Here is a 20,931-nt window from a genome sequence, read left to right as displayed (position 1 = left end):
CTTTGTGTGTGTCTTCTGAGCGACTGACCAAATTTCCCTAACCACTGCAGTAGAGATGGTTCTGTGGACTCTTTCTTTGTACCTTTTCTTCGCTATGGCCCTGTGCCATATAAGAGAAAGCCTGCTTTTAGTCCATTTATTTAGTTTTCAATTACATCACTGTACATCGCCATGCCTTCTCCAGATGTTCCCTGGCTAGGCCCCCTTTGAAGGTCACACTTGAGGTACCATAGCCAGCTTGACTCCACTTTGTTATCTCCAACACCATTATCAATCTCCAGAGCTGAGAGAAGGCAGCACATTTATTGCCCCTTAATGAAGCTCAGTCTATTTACCTTCCCTGGTACGAGCCCTCCTACAGTTTAAGATATTTTACAGAACTTACTGATGCTAACAAGCCTTTCACTTGACTAAATTAACCATCATGCTTTGTGTCAGATTCCACAGTGCAGTTCAGTACAGTTCTTTACATATCCTCAGTCTGAGTCCTTCTTATACCTTGATGTTCCATGTTACCATCATGAGACAGACTCCACATACACAGGGTTACACCACAACCGGTCTACATTAATTACTATAAAAGAAATGAGCAGTTACATAGTTGAAAAGTGATTGTGCATTAAAAAGGGTAAACAATGCATTACTTTACAGCATTATTTGTCATTGCCTTCTGTAGTATGGCTGACCAGAAATCTCTCCCACTCTTACCGCCTGCCATCAGGAATAATGGAAGGATTTTCAGGCTGATAATCAATCTGTTTGGCCACGTTATGAATGCATCTTCTGTAGCCATCAAGAACCAGAGTGGTGAAAGGCCACCTCAACCAGAAACCTGAACTCAGTTTCTCTCCACGGATGCTGCCTGAGCTGCTGAGAGTTTCCGGCATGTTTTGTTTTTATTATTGAGGTTGAACTATTTGCTGAATTGACAGGGACAAGTACAATTCACGTCCTTCTGATTTGCCACATAGTCAAGGCAATTTTGAGATCAGAAGTAGGACAATGGAAGGTGGTGTGAAAACAAGTTGGCATCTATCGTTTTGTGGGCAATATTTCCTTTCTGAAAGTCTTAACACGCAACTCATCATCCCATAATTAATGACAAAACTCATGAGAAACAAGTGTGAAGATCTGAAGCTTAACAAAATAGAGAGAACGTTGGTTGAGAAAGGAACAATGAAGGTAATGTTTCTATGCAGGGGAAGCACACAGGGTAATGTTTTAAAGTTATCGGTACACCTACTTCTCTTCTTCTTCTTAGGTAGTCCCTCGGAATTGAGGATGACTTGTTTCTACTCCAGTTCAATGGGTTCTGAAATGGCTGATAAGTCCAATGTGCGGTCTGCAGTCTCTGCCACATGTGGGGCAGGTGGTTCTTGGAGAATTGGGTAGATGCGTTGTTTAGAGGTTTTGTGCAAGTTCCCGACAAAGTCCCTTGATGTGGTTGGTGCCTTCCCAAATGAACCCTCTCCATTTTGGGTCAGTCACAAGCCAGGGCCTCCCACGAGTTGGCCGGGATGTTTGACCTCTTTAGGGCTGCTTTGAGGATATCGCTGAAGCTTTTCCACTGTCCTCCTGGGAGTCTGCTGCAGGACTGAGTTCCATGCTTCAGCAGTTGGACAAACAAGAGAACTGGAATGGACTCGATGGGCTAAACAATCTCCTTCTGTGCAGTAATGACTCTTTGAATTGCAACTATGTTGTTCTATTTCCCATATTCCCTCTTCACTTGTTCAAAACATGTTACATCTCTAACTTTTTCCAGTTCTGATGAAAGGTCATCGACCCAAAACATTTGGCCAGATGTTCAAAGAACCGTGGGGTCAGGATCCGGTGTGAGCGCGATTTGAAAATTGTGATACTGAAGGTCGTCTTGGCACCCAATGCCTCCAGGACAGTTTGCAATTTTCAAAGGGCCAGTGAGGGAGGGAACAGGAAACCCGCTCACTGCCAATTAACGGCCTCCTAAGCTTCTTGAGGAAGCCGCTAAGGGGTTTGTCCAGTGTAGAGTTGAATTATTAAATGTTATTTCAGCAAACTCAAACAGGCAGGTGTACTTTAGTGAATAACTGTCATGTTCAACATGAGGCCAATTAAAGTTTATCTCTCTTTTTGTTTTTAACCTGTTGTTTTCTGGGACCTACCCGTGCTAGCGCGAGTGCTGGTCCTTGATTTTTTCCTTTATGTCTTTCCTTCCAGCTCCGTCAATGCTCTTGCCCCTCTGAGGAGTTGCCTGCCATCTTTGGCAATGCAGCAGCAGGCCCCAACATGGCTACTGCCTGCCTTTGCCACTGTTGCCAGGCAGGCAGCTCCCACTTCCTGGAGACACACCTAATTGTTACTAGACTCATCTCCTGGCACATTACCAACTACAGCCACTCTATAGATTGTTGAGCATGCTGCTTGCAGTATAAATACAGAGAAGTACAAGTCGTAGTGATTCTGAACAACTGCCGAAATAATTCCTTTTCGCTGACACACCCTGACTGTTTCAACTCAGCGGTTTTTGGGACGCACGTAGCTGTTATTACCCTATATTTGGTAAGCCCTTCATAAGGGCGTGATCACTTCCTTTTGCAACAGAAGAACATTTGACCTGCAGTGACAAAGAGCAACAGCAATAAGTGTGCACAGAAATGTGTAAGTCTTTTTTTCTGATATTCCATTAGAAGTTAGTGTTTCAAATCAGCTGTAATAGCATTGAAGTCAGAAGATGCAATAGAAGGGTATTCTAACTGGGGTTAGATAAAGGGCTGTGGGAGGGAGCTTTTTGGAGCATAAATGCCAGGATACCGTAGATGAACCGAATGGTTTGTTTCTGTGCTGTGTTTCCTGTATAGTTCTATTTAGGCAGCATCTGCAAGTTAACTTTTAAAGTGTAATTTTAAGACTGCAACACTTTGAATATATTCAGGAAGTGCTGTTTCTGTGCCCTGGTGACTCCAGAGACTGGAGAAAGACCTTTGCTCTGCTAAATAAAATCTATTCTGCCTAAGCTTCCAAAGGTCCTCTCTCCTGTCCGACCCTGACGGGCGCTTCTCTGGTTGAAGGCACAGCATCTCCCCTCCCTCGCCTGGCTCAAATGTGGTCAGAGGTGTGGGAAATGCCAGCAAGAAGCAACGGCACCCCAGTCTTCCCTAAATCCTGCAGTTGGGTCCGGGGCTTGGGGAGTGAGATGGTCAGACCGAGGTGGGGGCGTATTGCCCGCACGGGAAGGAAACTCAGGGAATTCGGGATGTTGGCACGAGAGTCCCATCCTGCAAATGCGATCGCTAACTCAAGTGATCTCTCCGACCTCTCTTTCCAGGGCTGGTGCGAAGCTTCCCCCCCACCCCATAATTAACTTCTGAAAATGCACGCGGTGCATTAGTAGGAATAAAAATTCTGCGTTTATATTTCCAGATTTATTTTGCGTTGTAAAGGAGGCTGATTGTGCCAGTCATTGCTCTAGACTTTTCACAGGATTGTATACTGGAACAAATGCACCTTAGAATGTGTGATATGATGCATATGATATAATACTGTCTGCTCTTGCAACAGTTGCTAGATGATTTTATGTAATCAATAATCATTGCGATAGAGTGCGCGAGTTTAAATCACGTTGTTTTCTACCATATACAGCTTCGCAGTTTTGCAATAGTCGTGTAGTTGTACAAACTTGTAAAACTGTCACGTGAACTGGATAAGGAATATAATATGGAATTTTGGGAAAGACTGCAACATAGATACATGGAAACCTATATGTTAGGACAGCATATGTGGATGTAGATCTAGACTTTTCATTCTGAAGCCCTGTCTGTTGAATTAGGTGGTTTCATGAATAGCTCATTCAGTTTTTGCCACCCCACCCCCCAAATGTTGCCACTCAAGTCGGCCACCTAGTTTGCTGATTGGTTATACTGGCTCTGCCTCTTTCCAGGCAATGCTCTATACTGGCAACGCTCTTGCCTCCCAGTCCACCTGTCCCATTGCCCCCCCCCACCACCCCAAGAGGAAAGCTGGGTGGCACAGGGTGCAGTAAAATCACAGGAACCCATGTTGGATTGGCTCCTCTCCTGACACCTTTCCATTTTATGTGGCATTTTGCCAACAGCGGACCCAGAAGCGGACAGGCAGCCCACTCCAAGGAGGTGGCCCGTGAGTTTGCATAATCGAAGGCCCAATTAGAGAGCATTTCACTGCACAAGTCGACCACCTCCCCCACCCCCACCCCCACGCCCCCGCTGCGTGAGGAGGTGTCCAGCTCAATGGAGCTCACTTTGCAAAATTTGCAAATTGTGGCGGCAATGTCTTTGCACCGTTCACCTCTAAGGTACAGCCTGCCCTTAAGTAGGAGCAGGCTGGCTGTACCCTGTGTTCAGCAAACAATGTCTGCTGCCACAGCTTCCCCTGCTGTGCTCAGAGGCAGCTTGGAGGAGCAGACAATAGCAGTCGGGCCCGTCGGGTCAATGCTACTTTCATGCAGACGAGGTGGGGATGCAAAAATTGTGTGGTCCCACCTCGAACTGCACGGCATAGGCATGTCACAAGTTGCGAACCCTGTGCCCAAAGCATCACCCAATTTTTCACGCTGCAGCTGTTATGCTCAGTAGTTCACCCGTACTGCCCAAATATTACATTTCAAATATCCATATGTAACTATCCAAATAGTGCCACTCCCCGGCTCTTGGCCCCCAAGCCCTGCCAATTCATTTCCTTTTCTAACCCAAATCCACGTTGCTTTTGCAAGTTTCTTTTAACTTGTAAGGAGAGGGAATGCACTTAGCTTCTCCTACGGGAACAAATCTTCATTCCTTTGCAGCGAATTACCTTAAACCATTACAGCTCAGCAAGCATCAGTGACCTTAATGTTGGGGGGAGCTTTTGAACATGCTCCAAAAACAGTACATCGTGTTTCAGCTGGTACATGATGAAAAGGCGGAGTAGAGCCATTACAGCCACATCCAATTTCTGCTTGTTGTTTAAGAGTAACTTGTCTACTTTTGGCCAATATACTAGCATCTTCCATCTATGGCGATATCACAAAGGTTGAAACAACTGGTGCTTCCGGACAAACAGCAAATCAGGACAAACTAACTGAAAAAGGTGAGGAATGGATGTAATTAATAGTTACTGTGATATGTGTGAGTGTGGCTGCGGAATACAGAAATATCTTGGAAGAGATTGTATTCCATTTACAGTAACTGTATAAAGTTTCTATCATTACATGTACACACATATTCTGTATTTTACAGTCAATACATAATTGGAAAGTTTTTTTTTAAATTCATTGGATGTGAGTGTCATTGGCTAGGCCAGCATTTATTGCCCATCCCTAATTGCCCTTGTTCAGAGGGCATTTAAGAGTCAACCACATTGCTGTGGGTCTGGGGTCACATGCAGGCCAGACCAGGTAAGGAGAGCAGATCTTCCTTCTCTAAGTAGTGAACCAGATGGGTTTTTACAACAATTGACAATGGTTGCAGGGTCATCATTAGACTTCTAATTCCAGATTTTTATTGAGCTCAAATTCCATCATCTGCCATGGCGGGATTCGTACCCAGGTCCCCAGAGAATTACCCTGGGTCTCGGGTTACTAGTCCAGTGACAATATGACTATGCCATCGCCTCCCTCTGGTCTTATCAGGGATTCTTTTCATTCAAGTACAGAGGGATAAAAAGAATAGAAAAGTATCTTCAATAATGTGACCTCTATCCAGATCCACAGCACTATTGTTTATATTTACCAGACAAGTTGGATTATTACAGGAACCTCAAGTGATAGACCTAGCATCATGAGGTGGGGGTGGAGGAGCTGGGATTCTTCCCTTTCACCTGCTAACCAAAACCATAAAGGCTACAACACAGACTGTGTGGTATTAGCTGTTTAAATTACAGCAGTACCCCCTATGCAAACTCCAGGGTCTGTAATTCCCTGTTTTCCCAAAGCTGGCCCTTGATAAATGGGAGGCGTTCACATGAGGAGAAATTCATACCAAGCAAACAACATACGACCATGCGAATGAGGAGCAGGAACAGGCCATTCAGCCCCTCGAGCCTGCTCTGCCATTCAAGAAGATCATTGCTGATCTGATTATCGCCTCAACTCCACATTCCTTCCTACCTCCTATAGCCTTTGAGTCCCTTGTCAATCAAAAATCTATCTAGCTCAGCCTTAAAAATATTCAATGACCCCTGCCTCCACTGTTCTCTGGGAATAGAATTCCATGAACCTCTGAGAGAAAAAAATTCTCCCCATCTCTGTTTGAAATGGTGTTTCTCAGGTTAGGTGTTTCTCACATGTCGGTGCAGACTCAATGGGCCGAAAGGCCTCTTCTGCACTGTGTGATTCTGGGATTGTGTGTGAAATGGGAGACCCCTTATTTTTAAACTGCATTCCATAGTTCTAGTCTCTCCCACAAGGGGAAACATCCCCTCAGCATCTATCCTGTCAAGTCCCCTCGGGACCTTATATGTTTCAATAAGATCACTTCTCATTCTTCTAAACTCCAATGGATACAGGCCCAGCCTGTCCAACCTTTCCTCATAAGATAACTCCCTCATCCCAGGAATCAGTCAAGTGAACCTTCTCTGAACTGCTTCTAATGCAAATATGTTCTTCCTTAAATAAGGAGACCAGAACTGTACACAGTATTCCAGATGTGGTCTCACCAACACCCTATCCAACTGTTGAAAATCTTCCCTACTTTTATTCTCCATCCCTCTTGCAATAAAGGCCATCATTCCATTTATCTTCTTAATCACTTGCTGTAACTGCACACTAGTCTTTTGGGATTCATGTACCAGGACACCCTGATCTCTTATACCTCAGGGTTCTGCAGCCTTTTTCCTTTTAAATATGTTGCTTTGTTTATTCTTCCTGCCAAAATGGACAAGTTCACATTATCAGTGGGAACCAGTAATCAGAAAAGAGTTGGGCAAGTGTTAGGCCAGGACAAGACTGAACACAGCCAGATTTTGGTGCTAACACATGGCTGTCCAGATTCAGATACATAAGAATATGTGGTGGATTAATGAGAGCTGCCTGAACATCCAACCACAGCAAGTCATCATGCCAAAACTGGGAAGGTTCTGTGGATAAAAGAATGCAATTGCAAGTCAGTTAGAACATTATTTGGGATGGCGAGGGTTGTTTTAATCGTTAGATGTAAGATCCATAGCACAAGTTTAAAGGCAGGTGAGGCTAAATCACATAGAAAGTGATTCAGTAGAAGGATTTTTGCTTCTATTTTTACAGGTATTGACGCCTCTCACAAGCTGATGGCGACTGACTTGGAGAGAGTGAACAAGTACAAGGCTTTGATAAATAAAGTTGCCACGGCTAACAGGGTTGATCCAGCCATAATTGGTGCCATCATGTCCCGTGAATCACGCGGTGGGAATGTCTTGATAAATGGCTGGGGTGACCATGGAAATGGCTTTGGCCTCATGCAGGTAGGAAGCAAGTCACTTTGTGACACAGCAGGGAGAAACTTTTCTCCTTGGCCTGCGTTAGGAAGACTGTGACAAACTTAGCTAGCAGCTATATTTTTAATAACTGAACCCCTAATACTACCAAGGGAGGGAGGGGGGGGGGTGGAAAAATTAGGCATCAGTGCAGTGGATAGGCAGGAGACCAATGCTACGCCTCTCCATTCCCCTAAGAGAAGAAATGGAAGCTGTCCTTTGACTGTGGGGAATTAACATGGCTGGAATTCAGAGACACACAGAGGAAAGAGTTTCATCTGGGTGAAGGGAGAAATAAATAGCTGGTTTACTCTTTTCAAACTGAAATTCTGGAGGGACAAGTATGTCCTAATGACTATATTACCAGAAATCAGCCAGCAGAATAGGATGGTTCTGGTATTGAGATCATTTGAAAATACTAACATGTATTATCGCATTGATTCTAACAAGTTGCATTCCAGCTGACAGTTCCCTAGTAGTAGATACATTGGCATATTGAACAACATTACCGACAAACTGCTTTTAAACTGAAAGATATCAAAATGACAGAACGGGCATGCGCTTTGACAAGACATTCTATTCCATCACTTTTAGTTCGATTAAAGGGAAGGAAACGGTTGTAGAACACAAGAGATGAAGTTTAATTCCACTTTTTGTAGCGGGTGAGGCATGGGGCAATTGTTTGGCAAAGACCAGAAGCTGTGGGTCATGGCTTTATGTCCTTTGCACAGGTGGGTGAGCGGGGGTTAGCTAGACAGAGTGTGTTCCAGTCCATGGTTCCACCAGCTTCTGGAAATGATCCTCTTGGCAATATTCACTGTGGCAACGGGCACAACGGGTGGAATTTTCCATCCCTCCCGCAGCGGGATCTTCCAGTCCCACCAAAGCCAATGGAGTTTTGAAAGCTCGTTGCATTTTTCCGGCCCCACCCCCCCCCCGCCATGATGGGGCTGTAAAATTCCGCCTCGCCTATCAGCATGCTGGTTTGGCTGGGCGTTGCTGTTTTCCTTGGCGGCATTTTTAATTTATTCATTCTCGGGATCTGGGCGTTGGCACCAGAATTTGTTGCCCATCCCTAAATGTCCTTCTGGAGAACTACCTTCTCGAACCACTGCAGTCCATCATGCTACAGATACACCCACAGTGCTGATGGGAATGGAGTTCCAGGAATTTGGCCCAGTAATGATGAAGGAACAAACAATGGTGTAGTTCCAAGTCAGAACGCTTGTGTGACTTGGAGAGGGACTTGCAGGTGTTGGTGTTCTTATCATAGAATCACACAGTGCAAAAGAGGCCCTTCAGCCCATCGACTCTGCACCGACACATGAGAAACACCTGACCTACCTACCTAATCCCATTTACCAGCACTTGGCCCATAGCCTTGAATGTTATCACGTGCCAAGTGCTCATCCAGGTACTTTTTAAAGGATGTGAGGCAACCTGCCTCCACCACCCTCCCAGGCAGTGCATTCCAGACCGTCACTACCCTCTGGGTAAAAACGTTTTTCCTCACATCCTCCTAAACCTCCTGCCCCTCACCTTGAACTTATGTCCCCTTGTGACTGACCCTTCAACTAAGGGGAACAGCTGCCCCCTATCCACCCTGTCCATGCCCCTCATAATCTTGTACACCTCGATCAGGTCGCCTCTCAGTCTTTTCTGCTCCGACGAAAACAACCCAAGTCTATCCAATATCTCTTCATAACTTAAATGTTTCATCCCAGGCAACATCCTGGTGAATCTCCTCTGCACCCCCTCCAGTGCAATCACATCCTTCCTATAATGTGGCGACCAGAACTGCACACAGTACTCCAGCTGTGGCCTCACCAAGGTTCTATACAACTCCAACATGGCTTCCCTACTTTTGTAATCTATGCCTCGATTGAGAAAGGCAAGTGTCCCATATGCCTTTTTCACCACCCCACTAACATGCCCCTCCGCCTTCAGAGATCTATGGACACACATGCCAAAGTCCCTTTGTTCCTCAGAACTTCCTAGTGTCATGCCGTTCATTGAATACTTCCTTGTCAAATTACTCCTTCCAAAGTGTATCACCTCACACTTTTCAGGGTTAAATTCCATCTGCCACTTATCTGCCCATTTGACCATCCCATCTATATCTCCCTGTAGCCCAAGACACTCAACCTCACTGTTAACGACCCAGCCAATCTTTGTGTCATCCGCAAACTTACTAATCCTACACCCCACATAGTCATCTATGTCGTTTATATAAATGACGAATGATAGGGGACTCAGCACAGATCCCTGTGGTACGTCACTGGACACGGGCTTCCAGTCACTAAAGCATCCTTCTGTCATCACACTTTGTCTCCTACAACTAAGCCAACTTTGAATCCACCTCATCAAATTACCCTGTATCCCATGTGCATTTGCCTTCTTTATAAGTCTTCCATGTGGGACCTTGTCAAAGGCTTTGCTGAAATCCATATAAACTACATCAACTGCACTACCCTCATCTACACACCTGGTCACCTCCTCAAAAAATTCAATCAAATTTGTTAGGCATGACCTCCCTGTGATAAAGCTATGCTGACTATCCCTAACCAAACCATGCCTCTCCAAGTGGAGATAGATTCTCTCCTTCAGAATTTTCTCCAATAGTTTCCCTACCGCTGACGTGAAACTCACTGGCCTGTCGTTCCCTGGCTTCTCTCTACAACCCTTCTTAAATAGTGGAACCACATTAACTGTTCTCCAGTCCTCTGGCATCTCCCCCGTGACCAGAGAGGAATTAAAAATTTGGGTCAGGGCCCCTGTGATCTCCTCCCTTGCCTCCCTCAGCAGTCTGGGCCTTGTGCACTTGTTTCCCTTGATTTTCTAGGTAATGGAGGTCGCAAGTTTAGAAACTATTGCCGCAGGTGACCTGATGAGTTATTGCAATGCATTTTGTCAATGGTACACATTCCCTCCACAATTGGTGCACAGTGGTAGCAGTGAATGTTTAAAGTGGTGGATGGGGTAAATATAGAATTAAGCTGTAGGAATCATTGAAACTCCCTAAGAGGCATGATCAACAACTTAACTGAAGTAGGAAACCATTTCAAGTCACTTTGCGGGAGCAATTATCAAACTGAATTTGGTACCCAGCCACAGAAGGAGCTATTAGGAGATGTGACCAAAAGCTCAGTCAAAGAGGAGTGCCTTAAAGGAGGAGGGGGAAAACTGGAGAGATGAAAAGAGAAGTCCAGGACCTGAACAAGAAGGATGCACAAGAGACCAGAACTGGCCAGCGATAAGGGGGAGGTGATGCCGTAATGGTAATGTCACTGGACTACTGATCCAGAGACCCAGGCTAATGCTCTAATTCTCTGGGGACATGGGTTCAAATCCCACCACGGCAGCTGGTGGAATGTAAATTCCATTAATTAATCTGGAATTTAAATCCGCTTTGAGTTGATTGTCGTAAAAACCCTTCTGGTTCATTAATACTCTTGACGGAAGGAATTCTGTTGTCCTTACCTGATTTGGCCTATATGTAACACCAGACCCACAGCAATGTGGTTGACTTTGAAATGCTGTCAGAAATAGCCTAGTAGACCACTCAAGTGCATCAAACTGCTATGACACCTAAAAGGAATGCAACCTGATAGACCACTGGGCATTGACGTTGTCACCAGAAATGACAATGGCACACCCCGTTGACCCTGCAAAGTGCTCCTTGCTAATGTCTGGGAATTGGGAGAGCTGTCCCATAGACTGGGCAAGCTAACAGCCTGACACAGTCATCCTCACTTGAATCATACCTTTCAGACAATATCCCAGAAACCACCATCACCATCCCTGGGTATGTACTGCCCCACCGGCAAGTCAAACCCAACAGAAGTGGTAAACAGTCAGGAGGGAGTACTCAACATTGACTCTGGACCCATGAAGCCTCATGGCATCAGGTCAAACATGGACTGATTATCACCAGTGCACCCACCCGCCCCTCAGCTGATGAATCAGAACTGCTCAATTTTCTACACCACTTGGAGGAAGCACTGGGGGTGGCAAGGGCATAGAATATACTCTGGGTGGGCGTCTTCAATGCTCATCATCAAAAATGGCTCAGTAGCACCACTACAGACTGAGCTGGCCGAGTCCTAAAAGACATAGCTGCTAGATTGGGTCAGCAGCAGGTTGTTAGGGAACCAAAAAGAGGGAAGAACATACTTGCCTTCACCAACCTGCCTGCCGCAGATGCATCTGTCCATGACAGTAACAGTAGGACTGACCACTGCACAGTCCTTGTAGAGATGAAGTTCCGTCTTCACATTGAGGATACCCTCCATCGTGCTGTGTGGCACTACCACTGTGCTAAATGCTAGATTTGTTCAAAATTCAAAACAATGAAGCACTGTGGACCATTGGCAGCAGCAGAATTGTATAAAACCATAATCTGTAACCTGTTGGCCCAGCAGATCTCCCAATCTACCATTACTATCAAGCCAGGGGAATCAAACCTGGTTCAAACAAGAGTGCAGGAGGGCATGCCAGAAGCAGCACCAGGTACATCTAAAAATGAGGTGTCAACCTGGCGAAGCTATAACACAGAACTACTTGTGTGCCAAACAGCATAAGCAGCAAGTGATAGACAGAGCTGAGTGATCCCACAACCAACGGATCAGATCTAAGCTCTGCAGTCCTGCCACATCCAGTTGTGAATGGTGGTGGACACTTAAACAACTCACTGGAGTAGGAGGCTCCACAAAAACCCTCATCCTCAATGATGGGGGGCCCAGCACATCAGTGCAAAAGATAAGGCTGAAGCCTTTGCAGCCATCTTCAACTAGAAGCGCCGAGTGGATGATCCATCTCAGCCTCCTCCTGAGGACCCAGCATCACAGATGCCAATTTGATTCACTCCACATGATATAAAGAAATGGCTGATGGCACTGGATACTGCAAAGGCTATGGGGCCTGACAATATTCCGGCAATAGCACTGAAGACTTTTTCTCCAGAACTTGTCACAACCTTAGCCAAGTTCTTCCAGTACAGCTACAACATTGGCATCTACCCAGCAATGTGGAAAATTGCCCAGGTATGCCCTGTACACAAAAAGCAGGACAAATCCAACCCGGCCAATTACCACCCCATCAGTCTACTCTCGGTCATAAGTAAAATGATGGAATGGGTTTCAACAGCAGTTTCAAACGACACTTGTTTTGCAATAACCTGCTCGCATGCTCAGTTTGGGTTCCACCAGGGACACTCAGCTCCTGACCTCATTACAGCCCTGATCCAAACAAGAACAAAAGAGCTGAACTGCCGAGGTGAGGTGAGAGTGACTGCCCTTGACATCAATGCTGCATTTGACCAAGTGTAGCATCAAGGAGTCTTAACCAACTGGAGTCAATGGGAATCAGGGGAAAAGCTCTCCTCTGGTTGCAGTCATACCTAGCACAAAAGTAGATGGCTGTGGTGCTTGAAGGTCAGTCATCTCAGCTCCAGGTCATCACTGCTTGAGTTCCTCAGGGCAGTGTCCTCGGCCCAACCACCTTCAGCTGCTTCATCAATGACCTTCCTTCCATCATAAGGTCAGGAGTGGGGATATTCGCTGATGATTGCACAATGTTCAGCACCATTCACAACTCCTCAGATACTGAAGCAGCCCATGTCCAAATGCAGCAAGACCTGGGCAACATTTAGGCTTGGGCTGATAGTTGACAAGTAACATTCATGCCACACAAGTGCCAGGCAATGACCATCTCCAAAGAGAGAGAATCTAACCATCTCTCCTAGACATTCAATGGCATTACCATCGCTGAATCCCCCACTATCAACATCCTGGGGTTACCATTGACCAGAAACTGAACTGGACTAGTCATATAAATACTGTGGCCACAAGAACAGATCAGAGGCTAGGAATTCTGCAATGAGTAACTCATCTTCAGCCTCTGAAATGGTCTAGCAAGCCACTAAGTTCTCAAGGGGATGGGGTAATAAATGCTGGCCCAGTAAACAAATTAAAAAAACATCACACCAAATTTATCTCTCAACCAATATCTTTAAAGCAGACTATTTGGGTATTATCGCATTGCTATTTGTGGGAGCTTGCTGTGCACAATATGGCTCCAACGTTTCCTACATCACAACAGTGACTGCACTTCATAAGTGCTATAAAGCACTGCGGGATGTCCTGTGGTCATATAAGACACTGCCAGTCTTTCTTTCTTGCTAGTTTGCTCTTCTCAGAGGTGGAAATCACTGGGATCACAGAGGGATCAATATTGGGTTTAGTGTGTTAAGCACTGTTGGCTCCTGCCACAGAAGTCACACACTCCCTGCAGCATCACAGACATGCTAGGATAGTCCACCACATGACCAAAGTTTCATCAACATTAGCACCACTGTGAACACAACGCTAAAGTCATCTTTATGTTCATGTTTAATTTATTTTCTTTGTTCTGAGAAATGGAACCCAATGCAAGGCAGGAAAACGTTGTGTTTATTTCAGGTTGACAAAAGGCATCACAATATTGTTGGAGCTTGGGACAGTGAGGAGCATCTTTCTCAGGGCACACAGATACTGACGGGCATGATCAAAAGCATTGCAAAAAAATTTCCTGGATGGTCCAAAGAACAGCAGCTGAAAGGTTTGGGACTTGTGATTTATTTCTATGTCGTTTAAAAGTCTGAACTTTGGAAGTCCTGCAGGAGATCACATTTGTGTTCTCTGGCAGCCTTGTGTCCAATCCCTGGCAATTTTGTGATAAATAAATACCCAGTGCCTGCCATTGACTGGTGAGTACATTGCCTAATGTGTGACCAATTCAGCATCAAGCCTGTGCCCAATTCTTAGGAATCTGGCTGTGAATGAGATGCCTGAGTGGCTACCAATCCAAAGTTGAATATGGCAAGATAAAATATATAGGCAGAGAAAATTGGCTGCATATCACTGTTGGAGAAGGAGCTACAGAAGCCGGTGCCCTTCGAATGGGACACACATTAATAGAAAGGGCACTTTCACACACACACTAGAAAGGGTGCTTGGTGTGTGTGTGCACGCGTGTGTGTCAAATGGCCAAATTGTCACATCAACCAAAGGGTCCGGCTGATTTTATGCGCAAATTTCAACCTTGGACTGGGCAGGTCCACTCAATGCATTCATTCCTCACTCGCCAAACAACATGCATTCAGCTGCAATAGGGAACTTCCACTGACATTATTTTAAAGTGCAGCTATTCAAATTGCACATAAGGTGATTTAAACTAAATGTCATTATTGCAGTTTGCAAAAGCACTGTGGCAGAGTTCCTGGATTTGAGGGAATGTTATTGTACCTTCACAGGGTGGGCAGAGAGTTTGGTGGACCATGGTGGTAGTGCCTCAGGGTTGATATCATGACTGGGAGATTGAGCAGAGGCTGTGGAGAGGGTAAGCTCTCCACAATGCCCTCCGAAAGGTTGCAGTCATACTCTTCCTTGCTGCTCGATTGTGATAGGTGGCAGTGTGGCAGGCCAGTCACTGCACCCAGCATCTCGGTGTGCATGTCCACCAGTGTTCTGTACGCTGCCCATTGAGGTCCTCATCCGAGTCCCCAATCGCAGAACTCATCCGTGACCTCGACCTCAGAACCAATCTTTCCCCCTGGCCTGGTTGTGGCTGGGTGACTCACCATGTGCAGATCCTGACTCTACGCTAGCCTCCATGCTACGCAATCACGTAAATGAGGACACAGCACCAAGTTTATGTGCTGCCTGCCTGAAGGGAGCAGGCAGACAGCAAATTGTAATTCCCCTGCCCAAAAATGGGCCTTAAAAAAATTTTAGCCAATAAAGTTTTCATGTTCTGACAAGACAAGATATTGTCCAAGCACTCTGACTCAGCTTCAGAAAGTGTATCTAGGTCAACCTGTAGCTTTTAATTACAAATGAGTTAAGTTAGCATTACATGGTATATACAGCACAGAAGCAGGCCATTCAGCCCAACCAGTGTTTATACTCCATACTGTCTCTTTCCATTCCATCTACCTCACCTCAACCTTTCAGCATATCTTTCTATTCTCTTTCCTCTCGAGTATATTACTTGGGAAAATAAGGGGTGTTTCATATTCCTGTTTCATTTCAACCACTCCAACAGGATTAGATTTTTCTTAGTCACTGTCAGATGTCATATACACATTGAGTTCGAGGTAAAGTAAAAGCAAAATACTGCAGATGCTGGAAATCTGAAACAAAAATAAAAATTGCTGGAAAAACTCAGCAGGTCTGACAGCATCTGTGGAGAGAAAGACAGAGTTAACGTTTCGAGCCCGTATGACTCTTCATCAGAACAGCTGTTCTGAAGTAGGGTCATACGGACTCGAAATGTTAACTCTTGTTTTCCTTTCCACAGATGCTGTCAGACCTGCTGAGTTTTTCCAGCAATTTTTGTTTTTGGATGAGTTCGAGGCAGCCTGATAGACAATGTTTGCACCTTGTAATGATCACCTTACAAGGTGGTAGAGGTCACGGGTTTGGAAGGTGCTGTTAGAAGAGCCTTGGTGAGTTACAGCAGTGCATCTTGTATACAGTAGGCACTGCTGCCACTCTGCATTGGTGATGGAGGGAGCGAATGTTTAAGAATGTTGGGGGTGCCAATCAAGCGGGCTGCTTTGTCCTGGATGATGTCAAGCTTCTTGAGTGTTGTTTGAACCACACTCATCCAGGCAAATAGGCTATTCCATCGCACTCCTGACTTGTGCCTTTACAAAGGTCAAGGTGCTATATAAATGCACATTATTACTGTCGTAATTGCAATTTGTGATCTCTTCATTACAGGTGGGATTTCAGCATACAATGCTGGACCAAGAAATGTCCAAACCTATAGCAGAGTGGATATTGGGACCACGGGAAATGATTATGCTAATGATGTAGTTGCAAGAGCCCAATGGCTTAAGAAGCATGGATATTAATTGTCCTTCGATCTTCCTGTCATTGATGCTGACCAGCACGTGCTGCCTCTGACACCGATCCTTCAAACTTTGCAGACTATAAAATGTCAGAATCCTGTCGAAGCTTTTTATCTCCCATATAATATTGGCGAATAAAATCAACTGAATCTGCATCACAAAGATACTTAGTCAATAATAAAATGCCTCAAAAGGTTTCTTTAAAAAGAAACAAGCACGAGACAGTAAACACACAGAGTTAGAGCTTCCGATTGGTTACACCAGTAACACCAGCACCAAATTGGGCTGAGCCAATTGAAAAGATCTGGGAATTTTAAACGCGAGAAGCTATGCCAAAACCACTTACCCTCATGCTTTCCGCGATCTGTCAGGTTAGCTCAAGATTCAACTTGCCCGGATAAATCCACACACAAAGAACTGGCCACACTTCCGGATCAAAAGGGTGAGATTCTGCTAGTTCAGGAAGGTTCTGCAAATGGGGCTAATTTTCATCAGCGCACAGGTACCAATTGGCACTTTTTAAAGTTTTTCCATGTTGAAAAGCATTTAGTTTACTAAGAAACCAACAAGGGGCCATCAGAGGAACCTTAATTACCTTAGCATCCACAAATAGAGCTGGAAATGCTTTTTCACACAAATAAACAGTTACAAACAATCTTACGCGACCCAATTGCACTGGCTCATGGAAGGTTTTAGGTTTGCTATTCTGCAAGTGAATATTAACAGTAACGTGAATGGTAACCTAACCAGTCCAATTCAAGCGCACTTCGACAACAATTTCCTAATTACACCTTAAGTGGCAAAACTCCAGTCCTGGAGTCCTTACAATACTGGTCAGGTTTTGTGATTTATGCAAAATTAAGCAGAATTAAAGCAGCCAGAGCCAACTGCAGGAGTCAGTGCCTCACAAATTGATGGTTTACGGAGACCTGGATTTTCTAATTATGCTATTGAATATTAGCGCTAGAAGTTCGGCTCTCTGATATGTTAGCGGAATTAAGCTGTTTTAAAAAATAAAATAAAAATGAGTTATCGGTTGCACTAAGATGAGAAAGGGATTTCAGACAAAGCCATAAATTGCACTCCAACAAGAGAGAATGTAACCATTGCCCCTTGACATTCAATGGCATTACCATCGCCGAATCCCCCACTATCAATGTCCGGGGGGTTACCATTGACCAGAAACTGAACTGGGCTAGCTATATAAATACTGTGGCTACAACAGCAGGTCAGAGGCTAGGAATCCTGTGCTGAGTAACTCACCTCCTGACTCCTCAAAGCCTGTTCACCATCTACAAGGCACAAGTCAGACGTATGATGTAAAACTCTCCACTTCCCTGGATGAGTGCAGCTCTAACAACACTCAAGAGGATTGAGTAAGTAAGCAAGTAGCCCGCTTGATTGGCACCCCTTCCACATACATTCATTCCCTCCGCCACCAACGCACAGTAGCAGCAGTGTGTACCATCTGCAAGACGCACTGCAGAAACTCACCAAGGCTCCTTAGGCAACACCTTCCAAACCCATGACCTCTACCATATAGAACGACAAGGGCAGAAGATAGATGGGAACACCACTACCTGGATGTTCCCCTCCAAGCCACTCATCATCCTGACTTGGAAATATATCGCCTTTCCTTCATTGTCGCTAGGTCAAAATCCTGTAATTACCCTTCCTAACAGCACTGTGGGTGTACCTATACCACAGGGACTGCAGCGGTTCAGAAAGGCAGCTCAACGCCACCTTCTCAAGGGCAATTAGGGATGGGCAATAAATGCTGGCCTTGTCAGTGAAGCCCAAATCCCTTGAATGAATAAAAAATAATGGGAGTGCCCCACAGTGTAATGTCAGGGCTTTGGACATACTATGTTGTACGCTCTCTGGGGGAAACCCGAGTATGACTGTCAAAACTGGAATTCAAGTTGAAAGTTGGAGGTCCAGGAGCTAAAATGATCATCAGAGCCATTGCTTTGATAGTTATTATATATAGAAAAATATAGGCTCAGAAGTGAGTGACTATATAAGGTTTACATTATGTAAATTATTGAATTGTTTGTTTACAAAACACGTTCATGAAACACATCATTTCGGGTCTATCGAGTCTGTGCTAGCTTTTTTAAAGATAGCTATTCAATTAGTTCCATTCTCTGCTCTCTCCTCATAGCCCTGCATTTATTACCTTTTGAACTGTATTAGGTTAGATATGTGCATATAAAATATACAAGAAAATCTTTAAAACAAAATACAAAAGATCCACAATTGACAAAGTAGAATAAAATCAAAAGAATATCAATGGGCAATTTATTCTTGAGAACATTTTGCACAAAATCTACTTTTGTGCCTAATTTAATCAGGTGGTAGCAATGAAATTCTGTACGATCAACTTGATGTCCTGTGGTGCAGTGGATAGTGTCCCTGCCTCCGATCCAGAATCCCTGGGTTTTAGTCCCACAAAGGACTCGATGGCCGAGGAAGGTACGTACATAACGTGGCCAAACAGGTTGGGAAGCAACTTGCAAATCCTTCCAAAACAAGCCAAGGGTAAGCAATAAGGGAGTGGGGGGTCGGGGGGAGGGAGATCCCTGGTCAGCCATGTGATGAGAAGGTCATTTGAGCTCCAAACTACAACCTGCATGTAAAAGTGCATGTTGCCACAGCAACTTGAACCCCAAGTGAACTGTAACACACCACCATCACTATCAATTTATCCCGAATCAAAGCTACTAATATACTGAACCCAGCAGAGTCAGCCAGTCACCAACAACGTGAAGCTCTGAAAGGAACACATCAGCAATTGTACAGGCACAGCAAAATAGCCCAAAGTCATCTTGAATAAATTGAACAAAAGGATCATTTCAAATGTAAGCTCCTTTCTTTCCTTTAAATCATATAACATAAGAGTTTTACAGCACAGGAACAGGCCAGTTGGCCCAACTGGGTTATGTACCACACAAGATTCCTCCCACACATCCTCATCGAACCCCATCAACAAACCCTTCTCTTTCTTTCTCCCTTGTGTTTGTCCAGCTTCCCTTGAAATGCATCCTCGCTCCCCACTTCAACTGCACTATGTGATAGATGGTTCCACATTCTAACCCCTCTACGGGTAAGGAGATCTCCCCTGAATTTCCTGCTGGATTTATTGGTGACTATCATACTTTTATGATCCCTAGTTTTGGTGGCGTCTCCCTCAAGAGAAGAAACGTCTTCTCTATGGGCGGGATTTTCCATGATAGGTGACGCACGAGGGAAATATGGCGGGACCCACTTCAAGATGGCGTGAAGGCAGGGTCGCGATCGTCTGCTCAGCCCGCCGACAGTGGGCCGCGTTTCCCGCCATCGGTCAGCGGGGAGCTAATTGTAATACATTTGCATATAATTAAAAGGCCATCCCGCCAGGCTCTTGGAACCCCGCCGTATTCTCCGTCCATGCCGGTGGGAAATCACGCCGGAGTGTTTCACAACAGCGCGCAGGCGGCCTTCACTTTGGGGGAACTGAGGTGAGTGGGCAGCAGGCGTTCTCCACAGCTCGACTATTGTTTACAGGCCTCAGGGGCACTGGTTGGGGGAGGGGGGGGGGGGTGGGGAGATGGGGTGGTGGGGGGGTAGAAACAGATGCCTGGCCCCGCAGGCGACTGCTGAGGGTGGGGTGGGGGTTGTAGATCCTCACATCGCAGTTGTGAATATTTGACTCCAGTCTGGCTTATCGCATGCGTCAATTCCCTCTGTGAGAACGCTCCTGTCATGGAGATGCAGTGGAGGCCCTAATAGTCGCTAGATGGTAGAAGGATGATGACAACACGCAGTGAGGACATAGATCTTCACACAGCCCCTGAGAATGTCGGACTCCTGTCTGGCCGAGGGCAGCTCGCTTGCCCTCCATGATCAGGCCCATCTCAGAGACGCAGCCATGAAACTTTAGACTCATCTGATACTGTGTCCATCTTCAGCACCTCAGCCCTTCAGGAGCTGGTGCACAGCGTCACTGGTCGCAGATGCTGGTGTGATGGGGGCCAGCCCCATCTTAAAGGTGCTGAGAACACACAGAGAGAATGAGAGAACTCTGTGGCGCCTGCCCACTACATTCTGTTTCCAGGGAGTGTGAGGCTAGACTGTCACTGTGGTCTGAAGGCTGCACAGACACAGGGAAGAGACCCTGGACTGAGACACCTGCCTTTTATCTTGTGCAGAAATGTTTCACAACTGGGTGACAAAAACACTGCCCATCAGAACAAGGAACCATAGGCAGGGAGACATTCTTAGGGGTTTATTGGCAATAGTGAACAGTATGTACATGTGATCAACCCCCGTGCCCAGGCTGTGCAACTGCTTTTACCTAACTTTCCTAACCCTGCCACTAACTCTTGGTGCTCCCTGGACATCCACAGCGGAGGTGGAGGCAGCCTGCTGACTGTGACGCCCTGTCTGTGATGACTTTGGCAGGTGTCTTCTGGAGGGCCGAGACTTGGAGGGCCCCGGCCTGCTTTTGGGGTCCTGCTGTGTGGCAGTGGCCTCCTCGGCCTGTGAAGCTGGATCTGCAGAGGTCATAGGAAGATGGGATTCGGATGGGCCGGACACTCCCAGAGCCACCT

General features: G+C 45.6%; 1 protein-coding gene across 1 annotated transcript; it reads left to right on the top strand.

Annotated features, from left to right (window-relative positions):
* The first annotated feature begins 2,504 nt into the window (after positions 1–2,504).
* On the top strand, positions 2,505–16,501 carry lygl1 (lysozyme g-like 1). Its single transcript, XM_078547679.1, has 5 exons — positions 2,505–2,640; positions 4,999–5,085; positions 7,238–7,434; positions 13,905–14,043; positions 16,209–16,501. The coding sequence occupies exons 1-5, from the start codon at positions 2,637–2,639 to the stop codon at positions 16,340–16,342; spliced, it is 561 nt and encodes a 186-aa protein (XP_078403805.1). The 5' UTR covers positions 2,505–2,636; the 3' UTR covers positions 16,343–16,501.
* The last annotated feature ends 4,430 nt before the right edge of the window (positions 16,502–20,931 follow it).

Source organism: Cetorhinus maximus, chromosome 8 (genome assembly GCF_964194155.1).
Source record: "Cetorhinus maximus chromosome 8, sCetMax3.hap1.1, whole genome shotgun sequence".
NCBI classification, from domain to species: Eukaryota; Metazoa; Chordata; class Chondrichthyes; order Lamniformes; family Cetorhinidae; genus Cetorhinus; species Cetorhinus maximus.
Note: the sequence above shows the minus strand (reverse complement) of the source record. Positions and strands in the feature narration are given on the sequence as shown.